At 39.7% G+C, this 24,163-nt stretch overlaps 1 protein-coding gene across 4 annotated transcripts in view; it reads right to left on the reverse strand.

Moving 5' to 3' along the window:
• Positions 1-3,358: 3,358 nt before the first annotated feature.
• Positions 3,359-24,163, reverse strand: part of sfmbt2 (Scm like with four mbt domains 2) — a 57,855-nt gene continuing 37,050 nt past the window's right edge. For all 4 annotated transcript variants that reach the window (XM_005475864.4, XM_025899721.1, XM_025899722.1 and 1 more), the window contains 13 exons: positions 23,971-24,072; positions 23,122-23,352; positions 22,134-22,260; positions 21,856-21,969; positions 21,729-21,771; positions 20,416-20,483; positions 15,008-15,147; positions 14,437-14,546; positions 12,119-12,294; positions 11,792-11,961; positions 5,924-6,196; positions 5,500-5,622; positions 3,359-4,255 (listed from right to left, as the gene is read on the reverse strand). In XM_005475864.4, the coding sequence (XP_005475921.1) occupies positions 4,115-4,255; positions 5,500-5,622; positions 5,924-6,196; positions 11,792-11,961; positions 12,119-12,294; positions 14,437-14,546; positions 15,008-15,147; positions 20,416-20,483; positions 21,729-21,771; positions 21,856-21,969; positions 22,134-22,260; positions 23,122-23,352; positions 23,971-24,072 (1,818 nt within the window). In that variant the 3' untranslated portion in view covers positions 3,359-4,114. The remainder of the gene's footprint in view (positions 4,256-5,499; positions 5,623-5,923; positions 6,197-11,791; positions 11,962-12,118; positions 12,295-14,436; positions 14,547-15,007; positions 15,148-20,415; positions 20,484-21,728; positions 21,772-21,855; positions 21,970-22,133; positions 22,261-23,121; positions 23,353-23,970; positions 24,073-24,163) is intronic.

Below are 24,163 nucleotides of genomic sequence, written 5' to 3' on the forward strand. Positions count from 1 at the left end.
ACAACCCCAACCTTTGACACACAAATAGTTTAAAAATACACAGAGGAGCTTTAGTCCCATGATCATGATATCACTGTCCACTGCTTTTAGCTCACACCATGTGCACACCACTTTTCAGTACATCCCACTGATTTAGTTGTTTATACACCTTACATTTAGATAACGATTTATACTTCCCACTAATATCAGCTTACATTTTCACGTTTATACCTTGTGTTTTGCTTTCTCAAACTTTTTCCATTGCTGTTACTTTACTTTCCAGCTATTTATACATTACTTTGAGCTAATTTTCCATCTGCTGTTTTTTAAACATATTGTTGTTTCTACTTTAATAATAATTTAATGTCTCTTTTTTATCTCCTTTTTTTTTTTTTTTTTTTTACAGCTGTCGTGTCAATTAGTATACTGCACAATGTCCTCATTAATTACTCATCAATACAGCCACTCTTAGGAGGCACTAGTTTTACATTTTCTTAACTGCTGTGGTATTTAATTAAAATTTCGTCACTCATTCTTATCAGTGGAAACATGACAAATAATTTGTCAGTCCATTTGTAATTTTATATGAAAGTAAAACTCAGCAGCAGAGCGTTTAAACATTTCCCCAAAGCAGCAGAGACAGCATGTGGTTCCTCCTTAAACTGTGACCTGGAGTAGTGCTGATGTGTGTTTTGTTAGGAAGCCAGACGTCTCTGTGGTTATGTCTCACCATGCATGAGGACCTATATGCTAACCCTTCACCTTCTACAAAACAGCTACAGATAGCTTCATATATGAAAAGCTCTAACTTAAATGTATATTTAATGGCTATGAATGAGTATTAGTGAAAACTAACAATAAAAAGAATAAGCCAATAGGTCATGTGTTGCTAAACTTGGTTAAACTGCTCAACAATAGTTAGATAAAGTGAATGATGACTGATTACATTAAAGTTGGACTTTGAAATGTCTTGTTAACACGCTGTGAGCTGATAAATACAAATACTGCACACAAAGGTATTGTAAATTCATCATAGTTTAAGTCATCTTTAAAGAGGCTTCTCATAAAACTAGCAAGTGACCTTGAGTTACAATCTGGAAATTGTTTCTAAGCATTACCCGGCTGAGCCGCGTGTGGTTTGGATATAGACAGTCTTCAGCCTCCCAGCTGCCTAGTATAAAATTGTATAAAGTCCAACTGTGCCCATGTGGGAAGTGGATAACCAACCATGTGTCCTGCCTCCTGTACTCCACTCAGACAGCAGCTTGTTGTAACAAACATTTTGCATGTAAACTATTGTGTGAAAACTACTTTTTTTGTATTTAAAAAAGAGGCTATTGTGTTTATTTCCAGCTCCATAGTTTCTATTCTTGGACTCTACTAGAGTTACTTTTGCGTCTCTTTATTTATTCACAGTTCAAAATAATCCTCATTTATATTATACAGGGCTTTGTTGTAGCACCTTACTTTATCCTCTGAGACAGGAGGCTTTTCTCATTTCTCTGATTTGTGCCTCCTCGTCTCGTTTGTCCTTCCGCCTATAACATGGAAATCAATCTCAGTGCACCATGCTGGAGGACGTCTCAGTTTGTTGAGGACAGCGCTGAGGAGCTATAACCAAGGATGCCCAGGTGTGTCCTTCGGAAAAAAGTTTTGCACTTAGTGTTTAAAACAACTGGTTGTTCTTCATTGTTTGTGGGTGTGTGATAAATATATTTTGTCATGTTGCACCAGGCTTTAAAAATAGCCCTGAATATAAAAATGCCATGACAACTGTTTCACCTGAGATCACGAAACACTATATAAACAAAACTGTATACGATGCAGTTGTACCACACATCAGTATAAAATAAGACGAGGAGTCCAGGATGTGTAATTCCAGAAAAAGCAGAGGGAGGAGATGTATTTCCTTTCCTACTCTGCGTCCATTAAACTGACTTTCTTTGGACTGGCTGCCCCTCATAAATAGAAGCGTCAGCCATAATATTCATTATACTATCTTCTCTGACATCATACAGACTCAAGAATGTGAAGAAAACCTGAACCTGAGCATTTTGGACCAATGCAAATGGTAAAGTGGGTAGTACTTATTTTTTTAAACTCAATTTGAACACTCAAAGCACCGTCTTACTGCAAACCTCATTCAACCATTCACACACACGAAAACATCCACTCTGATGAATACATCAGGGGCGCCTCAGGGTTCAGGTTAGAGGAGCCAGGGATTGAACCGCTGACCTTTCAGTTGGTAGACTGCTCTGCCACAAGTGCCCCACACATGATTGTGCCACCCGAGTTTCCTGCTCCCCGGCGTTATATGAATATATGCTTACTGCACTATTTTAAACTTTGGCTTTCTATTTTTTTATTTTTTTTTATTATTGTAACAGTTTATACACCAACCCTTCCTGTGAGCTGCAGTTCTCTGGGTAAAAATGCCTTGTTGATGTCGGATTGCAACAGGTTCTCAAATAACCACTTTTTACAACCAAAGTATGCAGAAGAGCATCTCTGAATGCACAATACAACAAAAGTTGCAGCAGAAGACACACCAAGTGCTGCTCAGCCTAAAATGTGCACACACTCACAAAAACAAGACCATCCAATGGCGACTCCTGATTTCTGCTGCTACATTCAGGTAGGTTCAGAATTTGACTCTGTCTATCCGTTTATTACTGCAGTGTACTCGTGCATCACGTCACAAAGCTCAAATCATCTTAAACTGTTTTCCTGAACATGACAGTGAGTTCACTGTACTCTAATGCAGCGGTACCCAACCCCCGGGCCACGGACCGGTATCGATCCGTGAGTCATTTGGTGCCGGGCCACGAGAGTTGAGGCTCAGGTGTGAAATTTATGGATTTCAGGGTTTTTAGCCTTATTTTTTTTTAATCGTTTTTATCGTTAACTTGGTTTCCCTGGGTCTTTTCCCGTGTGTTATGAATAAATCTTCTCTTTTTTTGGTACCGGCACTGGTTTTATTTCGTGTATTTATCCGCGACACCTTAAAGGCCGGTCCGTGAAAATATTGTCAGACATAAACCGGTCCGTGGCGTAAAAAAGCTTGGGAACCTCTGCTCTAATGGCCTCCACAGTCATCACATCTCGAATAGAGCTCCTTAGGGATGTGGTGGGATAGGAGATTACCATCATGGATGTGCAGCAGCTGTGTGATGCTGTCATATCAGCATGGACCAAAATCTCTTGAGGAAAATTTCTAGCATCTCTTTGAATTTGTTCCATAAAAAATACGATTAAGTTCTGAAGGCAAAAGTGGAGTGAAATACATTTATACCAGGTGAATATGTCATGCTGTCAGGAACCTTCAGTTTATGTTTATTAGTGTTTGAAGTGAAAAGCGAAGCAGAAGAAAAACAGATAAAAATCAATAGAAATTTATTTTCTTACTTATCAAAAATATCTGCAACAGAATTGCATAGATGGACACAAAATAGCTTCCATGATTGATTCATGTGACTGTAACAATGAGAAGAGTGTAAGACTATTCCAGTGTGTTCTTCTCTCAAACACATGGGATGCTTATTTGAACTGAATTCATACCATAGTTTCCCGTTTTCAATAAAGATTAGCTGATACGTACATTGTGATATACATCTCCAATTTTTTTTCCTCAAAAATCCAAATGGATAATCACGCCTTATAAATAAGGGTAACAATAAATATTCCAAATATATTAATTCTTGGTTTGTTAAATACTTTCCGATTATATTTTCTGAACCGATTATGCCACACAGAAAAAAGGGAAAACTCTTCATGATTATAATTTTTAAAACATAATTGCTATGATGCTCCTCTATGACAAATCAAATGGAAATGAAAAGTAAGAGAAAAAAACAAGTCCTCAGCTTCTTCACAGATCAGTAGAGCACACAGATCAGCTCAGTGTGTTCGGTTCTGCCGGAGTCGACAGTAAGGAAGTTTTTTTTTTTTCGTGGGTACTGCATATCATTTTCACACAGATAGTATCCCAGAAATTAATCCTTCAGCTTCTCATCTGGAAACATCCTCCTGCTGTCCCTCGGTGTGTGCTTATCCAAAGTAACCGATTGCCAAAATAATTTGGAAATCCACGTAATCCAACATTTCCAGGCCTGCTCCTGTCGCTGCTCCTCCATCAGTTGGCGTACTGTTTGTAGAAGGCAACTTTGACACGCTCGATCTGGTGACACAGCTTGATGGCAGGCCCGAGCTTCAAGTCCATACACTCCTGGACTGTGGGCAGAGTCAGCAGCAGCAGGGCCTGACCATCGATGTCCTGCACACAAGTTAAATAGAAATATTCAGGGGTTGAAGCTTTCAGCTTAAACTCCTATAATCCATCTCAAGAAACGCTGCTTGCAGATGGCCTTTTTATACGAAATTAGAGCTTCAGTTTAGTTTCCAACAGTCTGATTAGTTTTATTTATTTTTAGTGTATTTATATAAAGTATTTGTCAGATTCTAAGTTGAAAAGTTCAAAACAAAACTGTAATAAATTATGATAATGAAAGCACTCGACACATTTAATAACAGTACCATTCTAATCTCAACACACTCATAAAGCTTTCTTGACAAATTTGACCAAATCACCAGACTAAACAAAAGTCATTCTGTTTGTAAGTACACAATCTCATTTCACTTTAGACTATTTAGTCTAGTTTTTATTTCCATTTCAGTTAACTAAAACATTTTTAAATTACTATAATAACCTTACAACAAGTCTCTAAGTAGCAAAACAAGAAATGTTACTAATGGTTTTTTAAAAGGTTTAAATCTTGATTTCACACATTTTTCTATTATTAATTCTCTTTTTATTCTTTATTTTCTAAACCAATTAAAAATGTACAGTAATATGAAGTAAAAAATGTTTGTTTTTCAAAAAAGCAGAAAATAATCGACCCCTCGAGGAAGATGGTCATTTGTAGCTGGATAAATATCTGCCTGAGAAAAGCTGGCTGCTGGTACCCACTGCACCCCACAGAAACAAACAAGGGGTTAAAAATATAATATCCAAACATGTTATTCATCACGTTTGTGTTCAGTGTAATATGTGAGGGTCTCTGCTGGCTTTTACTGTATTTCTTGTCTTGGTTACACCGAGGTGTTTCTCTGTGTGTGTTTATCTACTCTGTGTGTAAAGACAGCCCCTCCCCTCCTTTTACACACACGGTCCAGACACACAAGCTGAAGTCAGTCGAGTTAATCACTCTAAAATAAACTAATAAAAAAAAACCACATTGTTGCCACCTAAACCAATCAGTGAGGCAAACACTGTATCTAACCAAACACTGGGCCATCTAGAAAAATATATTAAAACAATTTATAGAACAGTTTGTACACAGACAGTTGAAAACAGGCGCTCTGTCTAAAAATATCTATGATTTCTCTAATGCTACATTTTTGCACAACCCCTGAAATGTAGTTACTTTATTCTGCACCTTCACCCCTTATTTATCAAACAAGCAACAATTTTATTGACATGTATACCTAACAGTAATTGTGTTTTTGTTTTTTGTTTACCTGCTCCTGGAAAATGCCAGCCAGAGATGCGCAGTCAGTAGAGTTAATGAACTGCACGACTTCATCTACGCTCCACTCCAGAGGGTTTCTGTCCAAAACCAGCTGACCTTCCTCCTCCTCCACCTGAACAGTTGCACATAAAAGACACACTGTGAACTAGAGGGTAGCACACACTGATCTGGGTTCTGTTAATCACTCAACTATTTCAGTGTGGATAGGATAAATCCTGATGTGATAAATCCCCCCATCGTTGATTTATTCTGGTGTAGAAGCTCGTGATGGAGCTGTTTTACGCTCCTCTCGACACTATTACTTTCACATACAATTAAGTGTACCAAAAATATGATGGATTAATATCAGTAAACAGGAGACATGCTTGTCACAAAGAGTACGGGGAACCTGTTTTGTAGCCTCTCTGCTTTACCTGCATGTCTTGTCCTTTGGCCGGCTGGTACTTGCTGTTCTGGTTGTACGCAGACAGCGAGCGAGTTGACCTCCTGCGACCTACGGGAGCTTCCGGGCTGAGTGCCGGGTTTCCCGCGCTGACGGCCCTGCGCAGCGCCGTGGCCCGGCGAGGACGGCTGCTGGTCACCTCCACCGATGAGGTGTCCGTGTGGTCCTCGCGAGGTTCTGAGCTGGTGCCCTCGCTGCCCGACTGCAATGCCATCTCTTCGTCCTCCTCTCCCTCGTCACTGTCCTGGAGAGGGGAGAAAGAAAGGAGTTAGAGAGGTGCTCAGTTGTTCACAGCTGTCCCAGAAATCATGCATATCATGCAGAAATCTTTGTCTTGATGTTTATTCACCAAGTTTAGCAATTTATTCAATTTACCAGTCAAATGAGAGTTGTGGAATAATTAAAAGCAGAATTGAAAAAAAAAGCTGTGGATAAACAGTAAATACAGAAATTTTTGATTTGAACATTAGCACGAAAGCTGCTTACAAAAGCCCAACTTGAATATTTATGCCTCATAAATGTTTTCACAGCATTTTGTTGGGAACATTTTTGGTAAAATGTTGTTAGAAAAGGCCGAAACGCACTGGTGTAACAGCAGAGGAAACATTTGAGCGGCACTGAAGTCTGAAGTTTCTTTTTAGTGACATTAGCCAAAACTCATGTACTCAGTTTCTTGTTTACACAGACAAAGCAGAGGATTTTACGTTAACCAGAAGCTGCTACGTTAATTTAAATGTAGACAGAAATATCTGAGTAAGTATTAAATATTATGACTGTAGCTAAATGAGATAAATCACGCAAAAAATTAGTTAATAGTATAAATGATTTGAAAGATCTGCTAATCTGCCTTTTCTTAATTGGTTACATGTCAGTTTGCAGTGATATAACACAGAGAACAGAAGCCACTCCTCACACATGCCAGAGCACAAACACGATCATTAACATGAGCGGGTTATCCATTCAATCACTTGTGTGTTTCTCTTTAGGACTGAAACAATCTTCCAACCAGTCCTGCCAGTAAAACTCCACAATGTTGCTGAACCACCTCACGCATAAACTATACTTTCAGCCTAACGATTCCCTCCCTCCCAGCAACCGCCACCCTTTTTGAGGCCACATGAATGTGTGGGGTTTTTTTATGTAACAAGGAAGGTAACTTGGTAAATTTGGGGTTTGGGTTATCATGCTTTCCTATAGACACAAGTATATAAAACAGGTAAGACTAGATTAACCTCAGCCAGCCACTGCAATAAAATGCTGCCATGTGAATTCTTTATTATTTATTATCCCAGAAATTTAGAATATTATGCAGGTATATTTACACTACTTTTATGTTGTTTGTTGAGAAGCAATGCAGTGTTCCAAACTTCTGATATAAACACTCGGAGTATTGTAGGAGTGCTGGAGGATACGATTTTGGGGTTAAAAAGCTAAAAATTGCACTTTTTACTTCATAACTGTGTGAGCAATGAAGCTCATTCTTTTTTGTTGTTGTTTCGGTTTTTTCAGGGTTATGCTTGTTGCCTGGTAATACACTGGTAATATTTTCTGAGGTTAGGTGCTCCAACACTTGTTTGGCCAACATTCAAACCTAAATAATTACCACAGTAGGTTTCATGTAATGTTAGTTGGATATGTTGAATTTATTGACTTTATTGCCAGAATACTCCCACTTATTCTGGATTATCTGTCCATCTGGGCTTTCTCTGATGTAAACCAGAACTTAACTCCCTGCTAAACTGGCTTGTTGAGTTTCACTGTGGACTTTGAGTGATTTTAAGGAGGAATCTGCAACATTTAAGAAGTCTTCTTGTAATAAAGAGTGCTGAGGTCAAGTGATCATAATACAGTCACATAGAAGATGCTACCTGCTCATTCACTGGTGTTAAAAACATATTCCTGTGGTTTAAAAGTGACACAGACAGCAGTCTGAGAGACGTATTTATGATGCAAGAAATGGAAACTTCTCTCCTGCTGTTAGCTGAAGAACAGAGGAAACAGATTTAATTTTAGTTGCAGGTTCAAAGGCACAGTGGGGTACGCTTGCCACAAAATTTTATTGTGCGAACACCACAGCTACACTAATGCAGCCTTTTATTATCCAACATGCCAGGTTGTACTGCCCTCCTACTAACAACTCATTCAGCAACACTGCCCGAGTGCTGAGGAATTTAAGAATGTGATAATTTCCTGTAATCACTGTTGGTGTTAGTACAGAAGTCCGTTGTTACGTGTCTTGAAATGTATTTATGTTGTTGCACAAGTCTAATATTTTTCCAGACTAATCTATCTTTCAGCCTGACTTTTAGGTCAGTATTTATTTTATATTTAATTTCCTATCGTTATCAGAACGGTTAATGTTAAATCTGTTGTTTTTGGTAATCTTTAACAGTCATAATAATTTATTTATTATAATCTTATCAACTATTTTCCCCTTAGCTGACCGGAAGTTGAATGGTCAGATTTTCTCTTTTCATATCTGTCATACAGTGATCTACAGCATATTCACATGTAATACATGAATATAAATTAAGACACATACTTAAATCTCTCAGGGCCTTCTTTTAACTTTATGTTGCTTTTTTACTGTCTATTCTACAGTATGTGTTAATATTTTAAGCGATCACTTTTAAAAATCTATTTATTCTTTTGTGTTTGTCTGTGTCGTAATACCACCTCTTTAATCACCTGTAAATAACTCAACCTGCACAAAAGGTGTAACACAAACAAAATGTGACTAAAAGTTTTCTGAAATGTTTGTTTTTGTTTTTTTTAAGCACAGCAGCAGTGACAAGGACATCTCACCCTCATGAATTTTTATTATTATGTTATCCCACTCTGCTTCATGTTTTCTAGCCACAGAGTGACAGTTTGTTTTTCATAAACAGAGCGGGAGCGCAAGAAGAGAGGCAAGTGCAGAAAATGCTCCTCCTGACCTGAAATTCATGCACACTGAAATTAACAGAGCCTTTTAAAATAATTACAGTTTATTCAAATCCTGACTTGCTTTCTATGGTGTGAAAGGTTCTGCGCGTGTTTTATTGTTTCATTCATCCAGACTGCACAGTGGGCGTATTCAAAGGCGGCTTAAGTGCTTATAAGCACTTTTCATAAAAGTAGATTTTCCCATTTCTGTAAATATCAGCTGGACTGGCCTCTAATATTAGTGATAACCACTGATCATTTAGTCATAAAACAAATATGGTGAGAAATGTGTCTTAAATCCTTTGTGACAAATGACAAAAGACATAATGTAAAACTGTCTTTTGTTGACAGGACACAGGAATTTCTATTAATTCAGAAGGAGTCAAAGGCTGTCAGAATGCTGCTCCATTGCCGCCTGATCGATGCAAATCCAAAGGTTGTCTCTCTCTCTGCTGAGGCGCTGCATGCTTAGCATTGTTCTAGGCTGTGGCCTCCAGATAATCATATTTACATTTAAATGGCAACAGACATTACGTGAGGAGGAGGTATGGCACTCAAGGAATCCAGAATAGAAATCCATGCGAGTTTTCAGAAATGCTAAAGATCCTTGCCCCGAAAGAGCCCATTAAAACCCGAAACAGGAAGCAAGTAAGCAAATCCTCTTTCAGCTGTGTTGATGCATACCCACAGCAGAGGTGCAGGAACATTTCAGCTGTGCTGTGGACATTTTATTTTACCTCTCCACTCATTATTGTAGTAAAAAAGTCATGCCAGTTTTATACTCTTCCTGTACCGATAACATAAGATTACTATGGCATTTGTACAGTGCTCTGGATTAAGCACTTAATGAAGCCGTAATGCTCTGAAACTGTGAGTGTGTAGTAATAATAATAATAATAATAATTATTATTATTATCATTATAACTTAGATTTGTGTAACGCCTTTCAAGACACACAAGGACGCTTTACAAAAGAGTATAAATAAACAAAAAAAGGCTAGAGGTCGAAGGCTTTGCTGAATACTTGAGTTCTGAGAAGTTTCTTGAAGGACTCCAGTGACGGGGTGTGACGCCCCGGCCTACGTGCAAAATGTTGTGAAGCTCATATGGGAGAGAGTTGCAGACGGTGGGGGAACCACACTGAATGCTCTGTTCCCAAAGGTATGGAGGAGGCTGAGGACCGTATAACTTGTACGGCACCCAGTGCTACCCGTTCAGCCTCCTAGTAGATACGCTTATGGTGGTAATGTGAAATATCTGTTCCTTTTTCACATTGACAAACTTGGGTGCCCACGCTGCCCGCCTGCCCAGCAGGGTGACAACAATACACCCTGAACCTTTTAAAGCATTTTAAGCTTTATTTTGGGTCAGAGTTGCCAAACCTTTGAATTGCTTTTTGTTTTTTACTTGGCAATTCTATAAAGATGTCCACATAACCTCTGAAATTAAAGTTACGGCACTCTCTTTATTAGAAGTGGCTTCAAAATATGTGCTGTTCGTTGTTTACTCTAAAACTGTTTAACCAGGACAAAAAAATGATCTAAATAAGCCATATCATTCTGCTGTGACAAATGTAAAGATGGTATTGTCTCACTTCATCATGCAAAAGCCATCAGGAGTAATATTCAACAGAAATGTCACAGACAACTGTGAAAAGCTTTTAAAAACAGAAAAGCAGTTTTGCAAATTACTGATGTTATTGATAAATATACCACACAGTATTGAGCACAGCAGTCATCACATGTTTATTTAGGCCAATGTGAATGGCTGACCAGTATTTGTGCTCAATCCAATTTCCAGGCTGAACGTAAAGATTCTCTGGTTTCTCTCCTGGACTTGGTTGTTGACTGTTGCTGGATTAGGAGGACGTTGCTGGACAACGGCACCAGAAGGTCCTGGAGTGATTTCCTCATCTCTGCTTGCCTCTTCTTCTTCTTCGAGGCAGAGCTGCATGAGTTTTCTTACAGATTTTGTGATGACAAAACCCAAGATGAAACCCAGAGCGAGGACAGGCATGATGAGAGTCTGTTAAAGTCAGAGTTCTGCGACTTTGCACTTACTCCAGCAGGTACCAGTCTTATTGAAGCTCTGATGATGTTAGCAGTTTCATGTGGAATGTTTCTTTTTGTGCTTGTTTCTTTCATTGCCATGGTGACTCAAAAGCTCCTTGTTGCCACGGCGCCATGTTGTAGTACAACCAAAGCCTTTCTAGAAGCAAATCTCATCACTTTGCAGCCATCTTGAAAAAATTCAAGATGGCTTGAACCAAACCAAACCAAAAACCTGTAGCTCCTCTCATGGCCACTTGAGGCAGTATAGCTAGACTCCCATGCTTTAATGCACAGTTTCATATCAAAATATTCCAGGAGGAGCCGAGACCTCATGGTTCAGAGGTCCAATATATAATGCAGTGAATGCAACACCTGTGTAGGCTGTTAAAACTAGAGAATTGAACTCATGCTCCGCTTTCACTGAAAACTGACCTTATCCCTGTGTTAATAAAAGCTAACTGAGGCCTTAACCTGTGAGGTAGTCATATAATAAGCTTTAAAGCTCACACAAATGCAGACTTGATGCCTGAAGACGGTACTTCTGTGGCATCTGCATATTAAATTAACAACTATAATGTGATTGACTGCAACCTTTCTGTGCCAGATGTGTGGCTATTTTTAGCTACAGTAAATAACTCCGTGCCCAGCAGTGGATATATCTGCATAAGGCACCTGCATGAGAAGCTCCTCTTTTACCCCGCATTTGCTATATTCACACGTGATTTTGTTTATAATTTATACACTATGCACTTTGTTGTGAGTGTACCTGCTGCTTGTCACATGAGCAGGAGTGCACAGGACACTTGTTATGAGAGAGAAAGAAAAAGACTGAGGAAGAAGTGAAGAAGTGAGGTGTTTTCTAACCTGCGGGGAGCCAGCAGGAGTGTAGTCCACAGCAGACGAGCGTCTTTTCTTCTGCACAAAGATAGCTTTCCTCTTCTTCCTGCGGCGCGTCGGCTTGGCCAGCTCTCCCTCTGCCGTCTCCTCTCCTGCAGTGGGCTTGGATAGCTTCCTCTTCTTCCCATAGTAATAGGCTGTGGACGCACAGCAGATGTTGAAAACAATGCACCAAAAACAAAACTTAGCCACTCATCCAGGGCAATTATACACTCTGCAGCGTCACAAGCTTTGATTTGGGTCTCCTTCATAGCTGTGGCGCAGGAAGCGATGCGTATAATTACAGAGACTCACTGTATTTGGTTTTTGTTTGGACGGAGCAGTTCTCTGGGCACTTGTCAGTAACGAGGATGGGGCTGAAGAGGTTCGGGCAGCACTGTAGTTTCACACACACTTTACGGCAGAAATCTGGGATCTGGTCTGCTAGGCGGACAATCCGTATGGTGGAGCGATACGTTTTTCCTTTATATCTGGGTGTGGGAGGAAGGAAAAGAAAGACAGAGGGACATTGTCAGTGAATAATTACTTTTATTTATGAGGACAATGGCTAATTAAATGATCTGTGATCCATCAAAGCACTCATAGGTGAATGATGATTGCTTGCACAGCAAGGATGTGAAAAACAGGCAGTTTTAGGACAGCCCACATGAATTCAGACTGTTCAGTTGATTAGGCCGATTCAGGAGAACGGAGTGAGATGAAGGGTCAGTTTGGCAATATCCCACACAATGGCTAAGGTCAGGCAAAGAGAGCAGAGCTGCTGCAAGAAAAAAATATAATGACCTGCAAACTAATGTTAGTCTGTGTTACTACCTTCTTCTTTTTTGGAGGTTAACAGGTTAAAATCCACTAATAAATCATTAGTGAAACAGCAGTTTAGTTTGATTTTAAACCAAAACACATCAACAAAGTCACATTTCAATAAGTTGTATTGATAAATTTCTTTCAATATATTGTGTTTTGTATCATAAACGTGCTTACAGAAATCAGAAAGGGAATTTTTCATCTCATAAACTGAGCGACTAATCATTTAATTTGCAACTGTTAAGGAAAATCATTGCAAGTTAAAGCCCTAATAGAAAATTAAATAATTAAATAAAGTATTTTACCCTTAGAAAATGCAATGCTGATATGTTAATTCTGACAGGGGATGACTTAAAGGTTTCTAAACATGCAGCAGAGTTTATCTGATCTCTTTGTTTAATCATTAATCATTAAATGAGACACATGCGTGTTTATCTGGCACTATAGCTCATTGTTGGCTCCCAGGGGAGGTTAGATGAGGGGAATTCCAGAGCAGTGCATCCGTCTAACTCATAATAATTTTCATAGATACAATTTTCACTTACACGAGGCAGTCGTAACGAAAGGAGAACGCGGCTTGTGGTAGTCAAGGAGCAGAAGAAGCAAACGAAACAAAACAAAAACACAAACAAAATATTGATTTTCTCTTTCTTCTGCTTTTAGAGGTCTCAAACTAACATAATGCTCCAGCAGTTAGCAACTACGGTCAAGTCAGTTAATATTAAGTCAGTCAATTCAATTTACTTTCAGTTACTTTTAATTATTAACTATCTTTATCTTACCAATTTATTTTATGGATCAGCATTAACTCTGCTCTTAGAACTTATAGGAATGAACAGACTGCTGCCCACAAGGGACTATTCTCCACATTAACACCTTAAAATGTCTGATTTTTACTGATTATCAACTGAAAACTGAAAAAAATAAAAACTTTAAAAGCTGCAAATCTGCAATAGCGTAAAAGCTGCAGATATTCTGCAACATTTGTGATATAAACGTTGCTTAACAATGTATTTTCTTATCTTTTTAAACACTAATATGATCTATAAAATCATGCCAAGTTATTTAAAAAAGCCCTGTAATGATTATGACACACCATGTGAGTTAATTCACACAGTGACCCTGAGAAGTGCTCCATCAGGACCTCAATTTTAAGTAACAATCTGAAGAAAATTACAGCCAAACAGGAACAAGATCCATTAATTAATGAGAAATATGTACTCTCTGTCAACTTGTTTTTGCTCTTGCTTAATTGAACTCAATTGTGTACTGAACGTTCTCCACTTTGGAGTCAGAAATAAATTGGCTCTCTGGGTGGTAGATGCCCCAGAAAATTAAAAGTAAATCCTCTGGCGAGTTGTCAAAACACTCGTGCATGAATGTGATCACTGTGCTCTGCGGGCCACCACAGGTGACTCACTCAGACTCATGACTGCCTGATTCTTTCTCGTTTCGGACGGAAAAAACGGGGCCATTTTCGATTAGAAAACACCGAGCACGCAGCCTGAAGCTGTGGAATAATTTGGCTCTGTGCAGCCAGCAGTGGATGAAAATGCAGACCTTACACAAACCACTGCAGCAACAAAAAACAACATAAAAAATTCAAAAGAGGGGCAGGGAAAATGGCCTCGCAGGAAACGAGAGGAGGGGGCAGGGACACCGGGCCCTTTTGGGAAAGATAGTAATGATTTATTATGAAATTCAATGGCCCATGACCAAAACAGGAGTGGAGCAAATGAAATGAGAAAAGAACATGTTCATTGTCGTTCCCCTGCCATTTTTTGTTTTGTATTTTTCTTTCCCCTCACTTGGCTTTGAGGGTCTCCTCTTGGCAGTCCCAGCTCTGATCCTCCAGCTCCTGCAGCTCCTTCAACACTCGTCCAGGCTTGTAGGCGGCGTTGATCAGCATGCTCAGCAGCTGGAAGCAAAAACAGAACAAAGAAAAAGACAAATAAACTCCTGCTTGATGTGAACAACTCAAGACAAAAGTGAATAAACACGAACTAGGATCCAAAGTGAAAGTGAAAGAAAAGATACAGATCATAAAAAACTGTGGAGAAAACAGCATTCTCACACCTGCACAAAGTGCACGAGCGCACACAGTCTCTGGAGAAATTAAAAGGCTGTTTTCCCAAACGGTGGTGGCGGTGTATAACAGTAAACACTGCTGACTGACAGCTCCTCACATTAAAATGAAGGTGCTGCTGGGAAACAGCAGGTGGTTAACAAGACATCGCTGTCTTGCCCTCCGTCTTTTACCTCCTCCCTCTGTCAAATTCTGCTGGCCCACCTCTCCCTTTGAAAGTGTGCAACCCTTTGATTAAACCTGCTCCTCTCTGTAACCCCCCACCCCCCCACCTGTTTTTGACATCAGCCCACCTCTTTGAGGACCAGTGTGCATTTTCCAGGTCCGACAGCCTGCGGCAGCTCTGCGATGCGTCCCTTGTTGAGGTAGGGTCCTGAGAAACAGCGGTGGTTGACAAAAATCTTGGAGCAGCAGTATCTTCCATTAGCTGAACCTAGGACAGAAGAAAAGAAGGAAAAAATGGATGTTCACCACTGTGGGAAATAATGTGCTACATGTAATACTGGCATAGTCCAAATAATATCTCTCTTACAAATTTTGAAACCATAAATAAAACATTGAAAAAAATATTCTGGACAAAACTAAAACCAACATCGCATTTGGAAAATCAAAGACAAAAAGAAGGGAGTGCACAAGCGTACAAGGAAGCTTTCAGAGTAAACAGATTACACTTAGTTTTTGTATTTTTTTTAAGTAGCCATGGGTCACAACATCTCATTATTCCTGGTGTAAAATGTCAGGTTGAAAGAAAATGTTTCTCCAATAGGAATAAACGTTTCTCTGTATGTGTGACCATGGTTGCAAATCAACTTGCAGAGTCAGCAGCAAGCTTAGGCGGACTAAAGCCACTTATATAATCGAGTGAAGTTAATTATATAGCACATTTAAGCACAACAGATGTTGACCAAAGTGCTGCACAGCAATCAATAAACAATTAGGAAAAAAAAAAAACTATGGGACAGTAAGGGAGCACAATGGAAATTAAAATATAGCTGTAAAATAATTTAAACTAACCTACAATGTTCACAGAAAGGCAGACGTAAAAGGCTCAAGAGAAGAGGTGATTTTTTTTTTTCTTGACATATGAAAGACTGTTAAGTGAGGCTCTACTACCAGCTGGCAGACAGCTTACTTAAAGCATTCTGCGTGGGGTATTAAACACTATAACATGTCAGATACTTAGTGGGGGGGCAAGCCCATGCAAGCAGCTGCAAGTGTACAAAAGGATTTTAAGATTAATCCTTAACTCTACAGTAACCAGTGCAATGACGCAAAGACAGAGGAAATATGTTCATGTCTCTGTTTGCCAGTTAGTACTGCAATAAATTGGTATGAAGTAGTACTACCTCACCTGTACCGGGATTATGGGAAAACTCGACAGGCCAAACACAGTGGCTCATATTTGATACTCCTGTGAACCAATGTCTTCACTGTCCACCCAACCGGAGTTTACAAACTTCCTTTCAAACCCATGTTTTGTTTCCTTAAGATACAAAACCTCATTTGATGTTTGACTGAATAATTAGTGTGTCACTTCCATGCGAGGGTGTTAGTCAGCATTAACTGCTTCAGTTTTCTCCTTAAATGCAATTTTAGAAGCTAACATTGATGTCATGGTTTTTTCTGGCTCAATACGACGTGAATAGGCCCTTAAGCACGATATGTCCACAGGTTTGTCAGTTCTGCATTTTCTTGTTATTTCTGACCATTTGATAGACAGAAAACTTTAAACAAAGTAGTTAAAATATTTTTAATCACCGTCTTGGTGATTCTTCATTTACCTGCATGTATGTTCGGATTATGTAAGTATTATAATAGATGATTTTTTTCAATATTAGAGTTGCATTATGAAACGACATTTAAACTGTAAATGCTGAACCTCTCTCAAGACACTTTCTTGTGGTTTGATTGAGCGTTGGCAGTATAAGGAAATGACCCAACAACTTTTTACTGGTTTTGTTTCTCAATGCTTTTCTTCCACTCTGAACCAGAAAAAAGACAAAGGAAGAAAACAGAAAGCTCCTTTGTAAATGAAAGTAAATGAATGGTTGTGGTGCTCTTTACTTAATACTACTTTCCGGTATATCATTAGTGTGTGACTAACCATTTCAGCACATAGGTGAGAGCAGAGTCAAACTGGGCCATGAGTACATCCTGTTCATGTGACCCCCCTACCCCACCACCCTCCATCGCCTCCAAGAAACAAACTAAGAGGTCGAATGAACGATGCTGCACTCTGGCCTTACTGGAGCACCTGGAAACTGTCTGCACCTGGAGGTGCACTGCTAGGGGCGAATAGTAATTAGATATGGCAATGAATATGCATGAGCGAGTGGGCGGTTTTAAACCAGGGACAAGGTTCTCCTCGAAACAATGCCCAGTTCAGCCCACCCCCACCCCTTTGCTCTTTTTGTGCTCGAACATACATGTTGCTTACAGACGTGTCTGCTCCCAAAAGAAAACCAACCACACAATGAGGATGTGAGAGAAGGATGTGGTGTTTTGGTGAAATCTATTCTCAGATTTACTGATATGTCTGTTTATTTGGTTTCAGAAATGCACCCAGAAATACACCAAAGATTGCTAAGTGGCATTCTTTAAAAAAAGCTAATTTGCCTGACTGTTTTCTAAATTTTGGCTCCAATCCTGCTGGCCGTGGTGATATATTTTACGTTTACTGAAATTTGGAAATGACGCAGCTTAATGGTGAATTCCCTTCGGGCGCAATGGCGTTGAGGAAACCCCCAGTTCAGTTCAGTTATTTCAGACACTGAGGCGAGTGAAAACGAAAAATAACACACCCACATTTATTTGTCAATTGCACGGTAGATCTGAATTCACAAAAATGACCTGGTTTAAGTTTTTTAGAGATGTTGAACATGTGGCTGAAAATATCCGCCTATGCTTTAGTTTTCATTCCCAAATAAACAGTTTATCCTGAGCTTTGTTATGTGTTATATTTAGTTATATAAAGCTGATATATATCTTAACAGCACAGCGTTCAGACTGCTCTAAATCGCTGTGATGTCATATAGAGATGATATCCCTAATATGGTCATCTCAGGTGCAGAGGTGCAGTTTATGAGGGGCAGCCAATCAGGAAAAAACATCTTCAATGGAGAGAAAACGGCTTGTTTGAGACAGTGGATGAATGGAGGTATAAATAAGGATATTTAAAAGATTACTTAAAATCGCAGCCACTCTTATTAAAGAACATGAAACTGGAATGGCCAGATTCCCTTTAAGTTAGGCAAAAGAAAACTAGAATCGCAGGACAATTTGTAAAAAGGAAAAGGTAAATTTTAAGGATTTGCTTCATATACACATTAAAGTTTATGTGGTGACAAAAGAATGCTGCAGTTCTGCCTCTAAGATTTTGTTTGTGGGTGTAGCCTTCTCGCTCCAGCTGATAAAAAGCCAAACATATACATAGTACTCCCAGGGCAGCTACAATAACAGCGGGTAGAACAGAAACGCTCCAGCTCTCTAATGCATTAGAGATAAATAGGGATTTCCTGTGTAACAGCATTCTTTACATGTGCATATCTAGAATATGGTTTTATAAGAGAGAGAGAGAGAAAAAAAAGATGTTTACTGAGGAGGAAATGAAACTTAGTGAGTGTAAAACACAGGCGCAAGCTGCATCTTGTGCTGCTTTTTGCTTTCTCAAGTACAGTTAAACATTTCTTTAACATTACTGATTCAGTTAAAACCACAACAGAAGAGGCTAAAAATGCATCTCTCTTTGTGGGATTACTGTAATTAATTTATCAAAGAGACAAACTGATTTACTTAACATGTAAAAACCGAATTAGTGTGAGAAGGAAGATCATTTTATAAAATTCTTTTTTCCCCCTTTTGACTTCGGGGAAAACGGAAGACGAACAATAAAAGGAAATTCATGTAGTTCCAACCAACGATAACAACTAGGAGTAGCTGATAAAGTAAAAATGTGGCTCTCATACAGTACAATGAGAACAAATGAGCATATTGACGCCAATGCTTGTTAATCATTACCAGCTGATAATGGACAGTCATGTAGCTGAGAACATGCGTGATGATTTATGGAGTACATGCATAATTTAGTGGTTACTTCAGGATGTATTTCTGTCATTGCTGACTGGCGTCTCAAGTAGTTTTACCACCATGCATGTTAAAACACAGATTTTAACTAGAGCCAAGAACAACGTCGGGATAAATTCCCTCCTTGTGTCCACAGGCTTTCTAGTTTTCCTGCAAACTGAGCTAGATTGGAAGCGCTCCTCCGGAGTGAATTTTCGACCCTGCTCGTTGGGTAGACGTGTTTCAAAATACATTGAAGCTCTATTAAAAATAAAAACAAACTTATTTAATTATTTCAAATTAAATAATTTCTTTTTGTTTTAATCCTATAAAACAAATGCAGCATCACCAAGTACAGCAGTGATGTCACCAACTCTGAGAATGGAACAGTTTTTATTGTACAACCGAGGAAAGAAAAAACACCTTGAAGAAGCATAATCTCAAGTTTCAAGGTGCTTTATATTGTAAGGTAAAGACCTACAATATTAGACTCCCAGATGATCCCCTGTGAGCAGCATTTGGTGACAGCTGTAACTATTAGTAACTCTAGGAACCACAAGCAAGCCTGCAGTCTGAGAGCCAGGTGCTCTATTTGGTACTACAAGATGTTTAAGATACGAGGAAGCCTTATCACTCAGGACTTTTTATATGATCGAGATTCTGAATTCAATTCTGTATTTAACAGGGAGCCGATGAAGACAAGCTAGCATGGAAGACATACGAGCCCTCTTTGTAGTTCCTGTCAGTGCTCTCGCAGCGGAGTTTCAGTTCTTCTGAAGGCTTTTCAGGGAGCTTTTAGGTGATAATTAATTACAATATTCCTGCCTGAAAGTAACAATGCGTGAACTGTTTTTTCAGCGTGATTCTGAGACAGGATGTTTCTACATTAAGCAATACTGAAAGCAGTCAAACGCATTTGGTTAATGTGTGCACTGAAGGACATATCCTGGTTAAAAAAAACAAAAGGCTCCCCACAGTGTTAGTGCAGGTCAGGTAATGCCATCCAGAGTTGGTATCTGGTTAAACACTGTGTTTCTCAGGCTTTTAGAAACAAATACAAATATAACCTCAGTTTTGTCCTGTGAGTTTCTCCTTCCTCTTCTTCTTCACTGTAAGTGTGATAACTCAAATTTAACTGTAATGCGTTTCACTGGAAAGCAGCCATGAAGGGACTCTCATAAGTCAAACTCGGGGGGAAATCCCTTACAGTGCCAACAGGTTTTAATATAATTTTGCTAGTTGGAGCAACTGATAGCTTTTAACATGAAGTATATATAGAAGATAGAACTGCTTAGATCAAACAGTCCATATTTAACTTTATGCCATGAAATATAGAGACGATGGAGAAAATTAATTAAACTTCCTTAAGTAACATCTCTGACTGAAACTGTGACAGGACACACATCTTCCTTTACATTGTTTTCAAAGTCAGCAACTTGTAAATAAAATTTACTAAAGCGTTGAAGTGGAACTGAGTGAAACAGAGGAAAGCACATCAGAGCGCAATAGGTATATCAGTGTGTAAATCCAGACTGACTTAAGAGTGGAGAAAGAGCGGGGTTTTCCTTTAATCCTCGTCACAGCGGCTCATTAGCATTAATCACCACAGATATATCATGTGCAACGTGGCTTTCATTACCTGGATCCAAGGCAGCAGGCTGGCAGTGGTTGACAGGACTCGCCTCGACAGGCTGGGACCGAGCCAACCTGTGGGAAAACGCAATCAATCCAGTCAGGCTAATCAATAAAATTATCCAAGGGATCTAATCAAACGGGAAACAGAAGTCAATTCACTCAATCAATCGGCACAACAGCGACCGCTTTCAGCTTTGGAATTAGAAACAGGAGTGTTGAAAAGGCGGGTATATGTAGGGATACCAATGAAAGGATTCTCCTAAAGGTATGAAATGGGATTAGTGGTTAGATGAGAGAGCTGACAAAGTGCTACTGAAGACCTCATATTTCTCCTGCTCTCTGACCGCTGCCCTCGCTCTTGCTCCCGCAAGCAAACGGTATAACATGCCATTCATCAACAAAATCAATCAGCGCCCCAGGAAAGCAATTTCTGCCCTAAAAAAAGCCACAGTTTCAGTTAACGGGTTTGAGTGACACAGAGAAAGAAAAACCTTTGGGGTTTCTCTGAAGAAACATGTACTGATTTTTTTTTTTTTTTTTATCTTCTTTGGCTTTCAGGTAAAGGACAGAAACCAAAAACCCACAAATGATACCATTTTTCTGACCACACTGAAATTAAACCGATAACAGCGGTGTTCAGGTTACAGAGACATGCAGCCAGTGTTTCACTTTCAGCTGCAATTGAACTGTTTTCCAACACTTGAAAAACATGTTCAGGAGCAGGTTTAATGAGTGAGGAATAGGCATACATGGAGAAAATGGAGGCGGCCAGATGAGGGTAGGAAAAGTTACCTTTTGGAGCACTTTGAAATACAGCAAAAGGTAACCAAGTCTTGTCTTTTTTTTAAATATAGGTTGTGAATAATTCCTACAATAAACACTGTATCTATTAGTTAACTATTAGGGGGAAGGAGGACTCCCAGCCATATGAATATTAGCATAAAATGTCCCCAAAAAAACACTATTGATATCTTAGCGATTGATTGGTCTAGTTGTCCCACCTTTTGAACCAGACATCATGAGTGTGCAAAGCCCCCCCCCGCCAAAATAAATAAATAAATCACACCCTGCTTCATCATACTTCTGCACCCTAATCTGGACGATAACATAAAAATGTAACTCCATGTGGTATTTCTATTTGAATCTAGTCGTAGAGGGGGATAGATCAACTAAGAAATAGGGTCATTTTCTTGGAAACTTCCATGCAAACAGATGAGTCACCCATTAAAAGAATGTAAAACGCGGACACTGTGCCTGTCTTTGAGACAAAGTCTAAGTCAGTTTTACTTTCAGTTTGTTTAATGTTGTGCTTCTTACTGTTTCTCTGGCTGGACCACTGCTATCTTCTTCTGCTTCTGGCCTGCAGAAAGAATCAAAGAGACTTTGTGTTAAGCTGTCACTGCATGGCAAATTTACATTTGTGTATATTTGTGTGTGTACGTACAGACAGGTTTGATTGGAGGGGTCAGAGGGTAAGCGTTGGCCTCGCACCAGCCGACAGGGAAGATGTCCATGGACTCGACATCCACGATGCACTCTGACAGAGGCTTCGGCACACCTGGAGATGGGCAGACAGCGGAGGGAAAGCAGGGGTGAGGGAACTGTCACACATATACAGACTGCTGTTTTTTTTCTCTACCCCATCTTCACTCTGGGACACAGCAGGAGTCCCTGACACTTAATCCTCACTGCACGCACACACTCACACACAAACGTATGTACCTTCCAGTCGGAGCCACAGCAGGCGTCCTCTGACCTGTGTGACCTGAGCCACACACACCTCAGCCGGTCGGTGAGGGTTCACTGCCTCCAGCCACATGTCCTTGGCAAAGTCTCTGCTCTGCCATGTCTGAACGCACACACATGAGGGTAGGAGAGAGAGGGTTTATTTTACATTCAGAGCAGGGATCTAACCTGAGGTAACCTGAAGCCAGGTTCAGATTACAAGACCTTCAAACTGATTTAACCCTTATTTTCCCCTTGAAGGACTTCAAACAAGGTGCTGTAACAGGGATTTTGTAGGCTCATTGCATGTAACACAGTGTCAGACGGGTCTAATAAGTTCCTGTTTACAATATGTGTCTCACTGTGCAGTGTCAACTGTTATGTAAACCTGAAAAAGAATAAAACACTGATAAAACGCGGCTCATTCTTTGAGTGTTTCTGCTGTTTTCACAGTGCACTAATGTAAGTAAATATTTAAAAAAAAACAGGTTTTAAAAGTGATATAAATTGGAAAGAATTGCAAGTACAGAATGTTTTGCATGCATCATCTAAATGCAAATAAAGTTTTGTTTGTGTTGCTGGTATCGTTTTTGCTTCTTAAACTTGACCAGAAAACTCTGTCGTGTGATTGGGACCGTGGGACATTGTGGGGGTAAAGACAATTACAGCAGTGAAAGTGCGGGCAATGGCTTTGCACTTCAGATCGCAACTTGCAAGAAGTGTTAAAAACCTCTGAGCTTGGTGGGACAGTGGGATTTAAAGCAGATGACACTTGAATAAAACCATAAAGCAGCACCAGTCTTTTGTCTCTGCTGCTGCTATGCTATCCTGAGGTGTTGTGTCGTTTCAGTCTCCAATTTGGTTTTAAAATGTTTGCAGGAACCCTACTGAAAAGCAGCTTCCTCTGTACTAAACACGCTCCCATCAAAACACAGGCTGAAACATCAGGAGTCTCCCAGTTTACATCTCTTCACCCCATGCTTACATCAGGAAAGCAGGCGTCAGGAGCTGCTTCAGTCCCGCTCTGCTTCAGGTAGTCAGCCCAGTCAAAGTCCTGGCCCTCGTAGGCCCGAGGCCTCTCCAGACCCACGCCGTTCTTCATACACCACTGGACAGGTAGGATGCCAGGCGAGTTGGCATGACAAACCACAAAGTGTGGCTTGGCTTCAGCAGAGAGGTCATCCAACATCACCTGGAAGTAGAACTCATTGTAGACCTGAAGAGGAAACAGGGGGAGAGCATTTAATCTCCTCCTAACACAATGATTTCAACACATGTGTAAAACAGATTATAGACAACAAATTTACTCTCCATCTTTTAAATGCTTAGACACAGCAGATTAAAAGAAAAATCCTTGGTAATGTACAATAATTCTTGTGCCACACCTGTCTGCAAGTGTTTTAAGCTGCTGGATCTACCCTGTGAAACACTAAAGGCCAACTAATTATCAAACTTAGGTGTCCTATCGAAGCTGCTTTATCCTTTCCCCCTGCACGATGCTTTTCTTTGTGTTTAGTAAATTAGAATGAAATGTCTTCATTATGGAACAATTTTATAAAATACATAAAAAACAGTATATATTTAGAATAATGTGATGATTGGTAGTTTTACTGCTCAAAAATCAATTAATATTTTAATTAATGTGTAAAAAGGAAGAAAAAACCCAAATTCATGTCTAAGAACCGTTCCAGTTGATTCCAGTCGTGACGAGGAAGGCCTCGTCCACGGAAAAACATTTTAAAAATCCAATGCTTCACTAATAACAGAAGCTGACGAATGCTCAATTTTGCTTTTTTTACATAAGCCATTGTTCTCAGAGCCTTTCGTGACTCACCTTTGTGACAGAAACAGGGCAGATCTGGAGCTGCTCCCATGGAGAAACCATCTCCAGCTTCATACCCATCTTGAAGGAGTGCTTGGGCAGGTCTACATGGTCCTGACACAGTAAAGTCAAGAATTTTAGACAAATGTGCTCCACTTTTGATCACACACACACACACATGCACACACAAGTCCATGTAGGTCAT

Source organism: Oreochromis niloticus, linkage group LG17, assembly GCF_001858045.2.
Source record: "Oreochromis niloticus isolate F11D_XX linkage group LG17, O_niloticus_UMD_NMBU, whole genome shotgun sequence".
NCBI lineage: Eukaryota > Metazoa > Chordata > Actinopteri > Cichliformes > Cichlidae > Oreochromis > Oreochromis niloticus.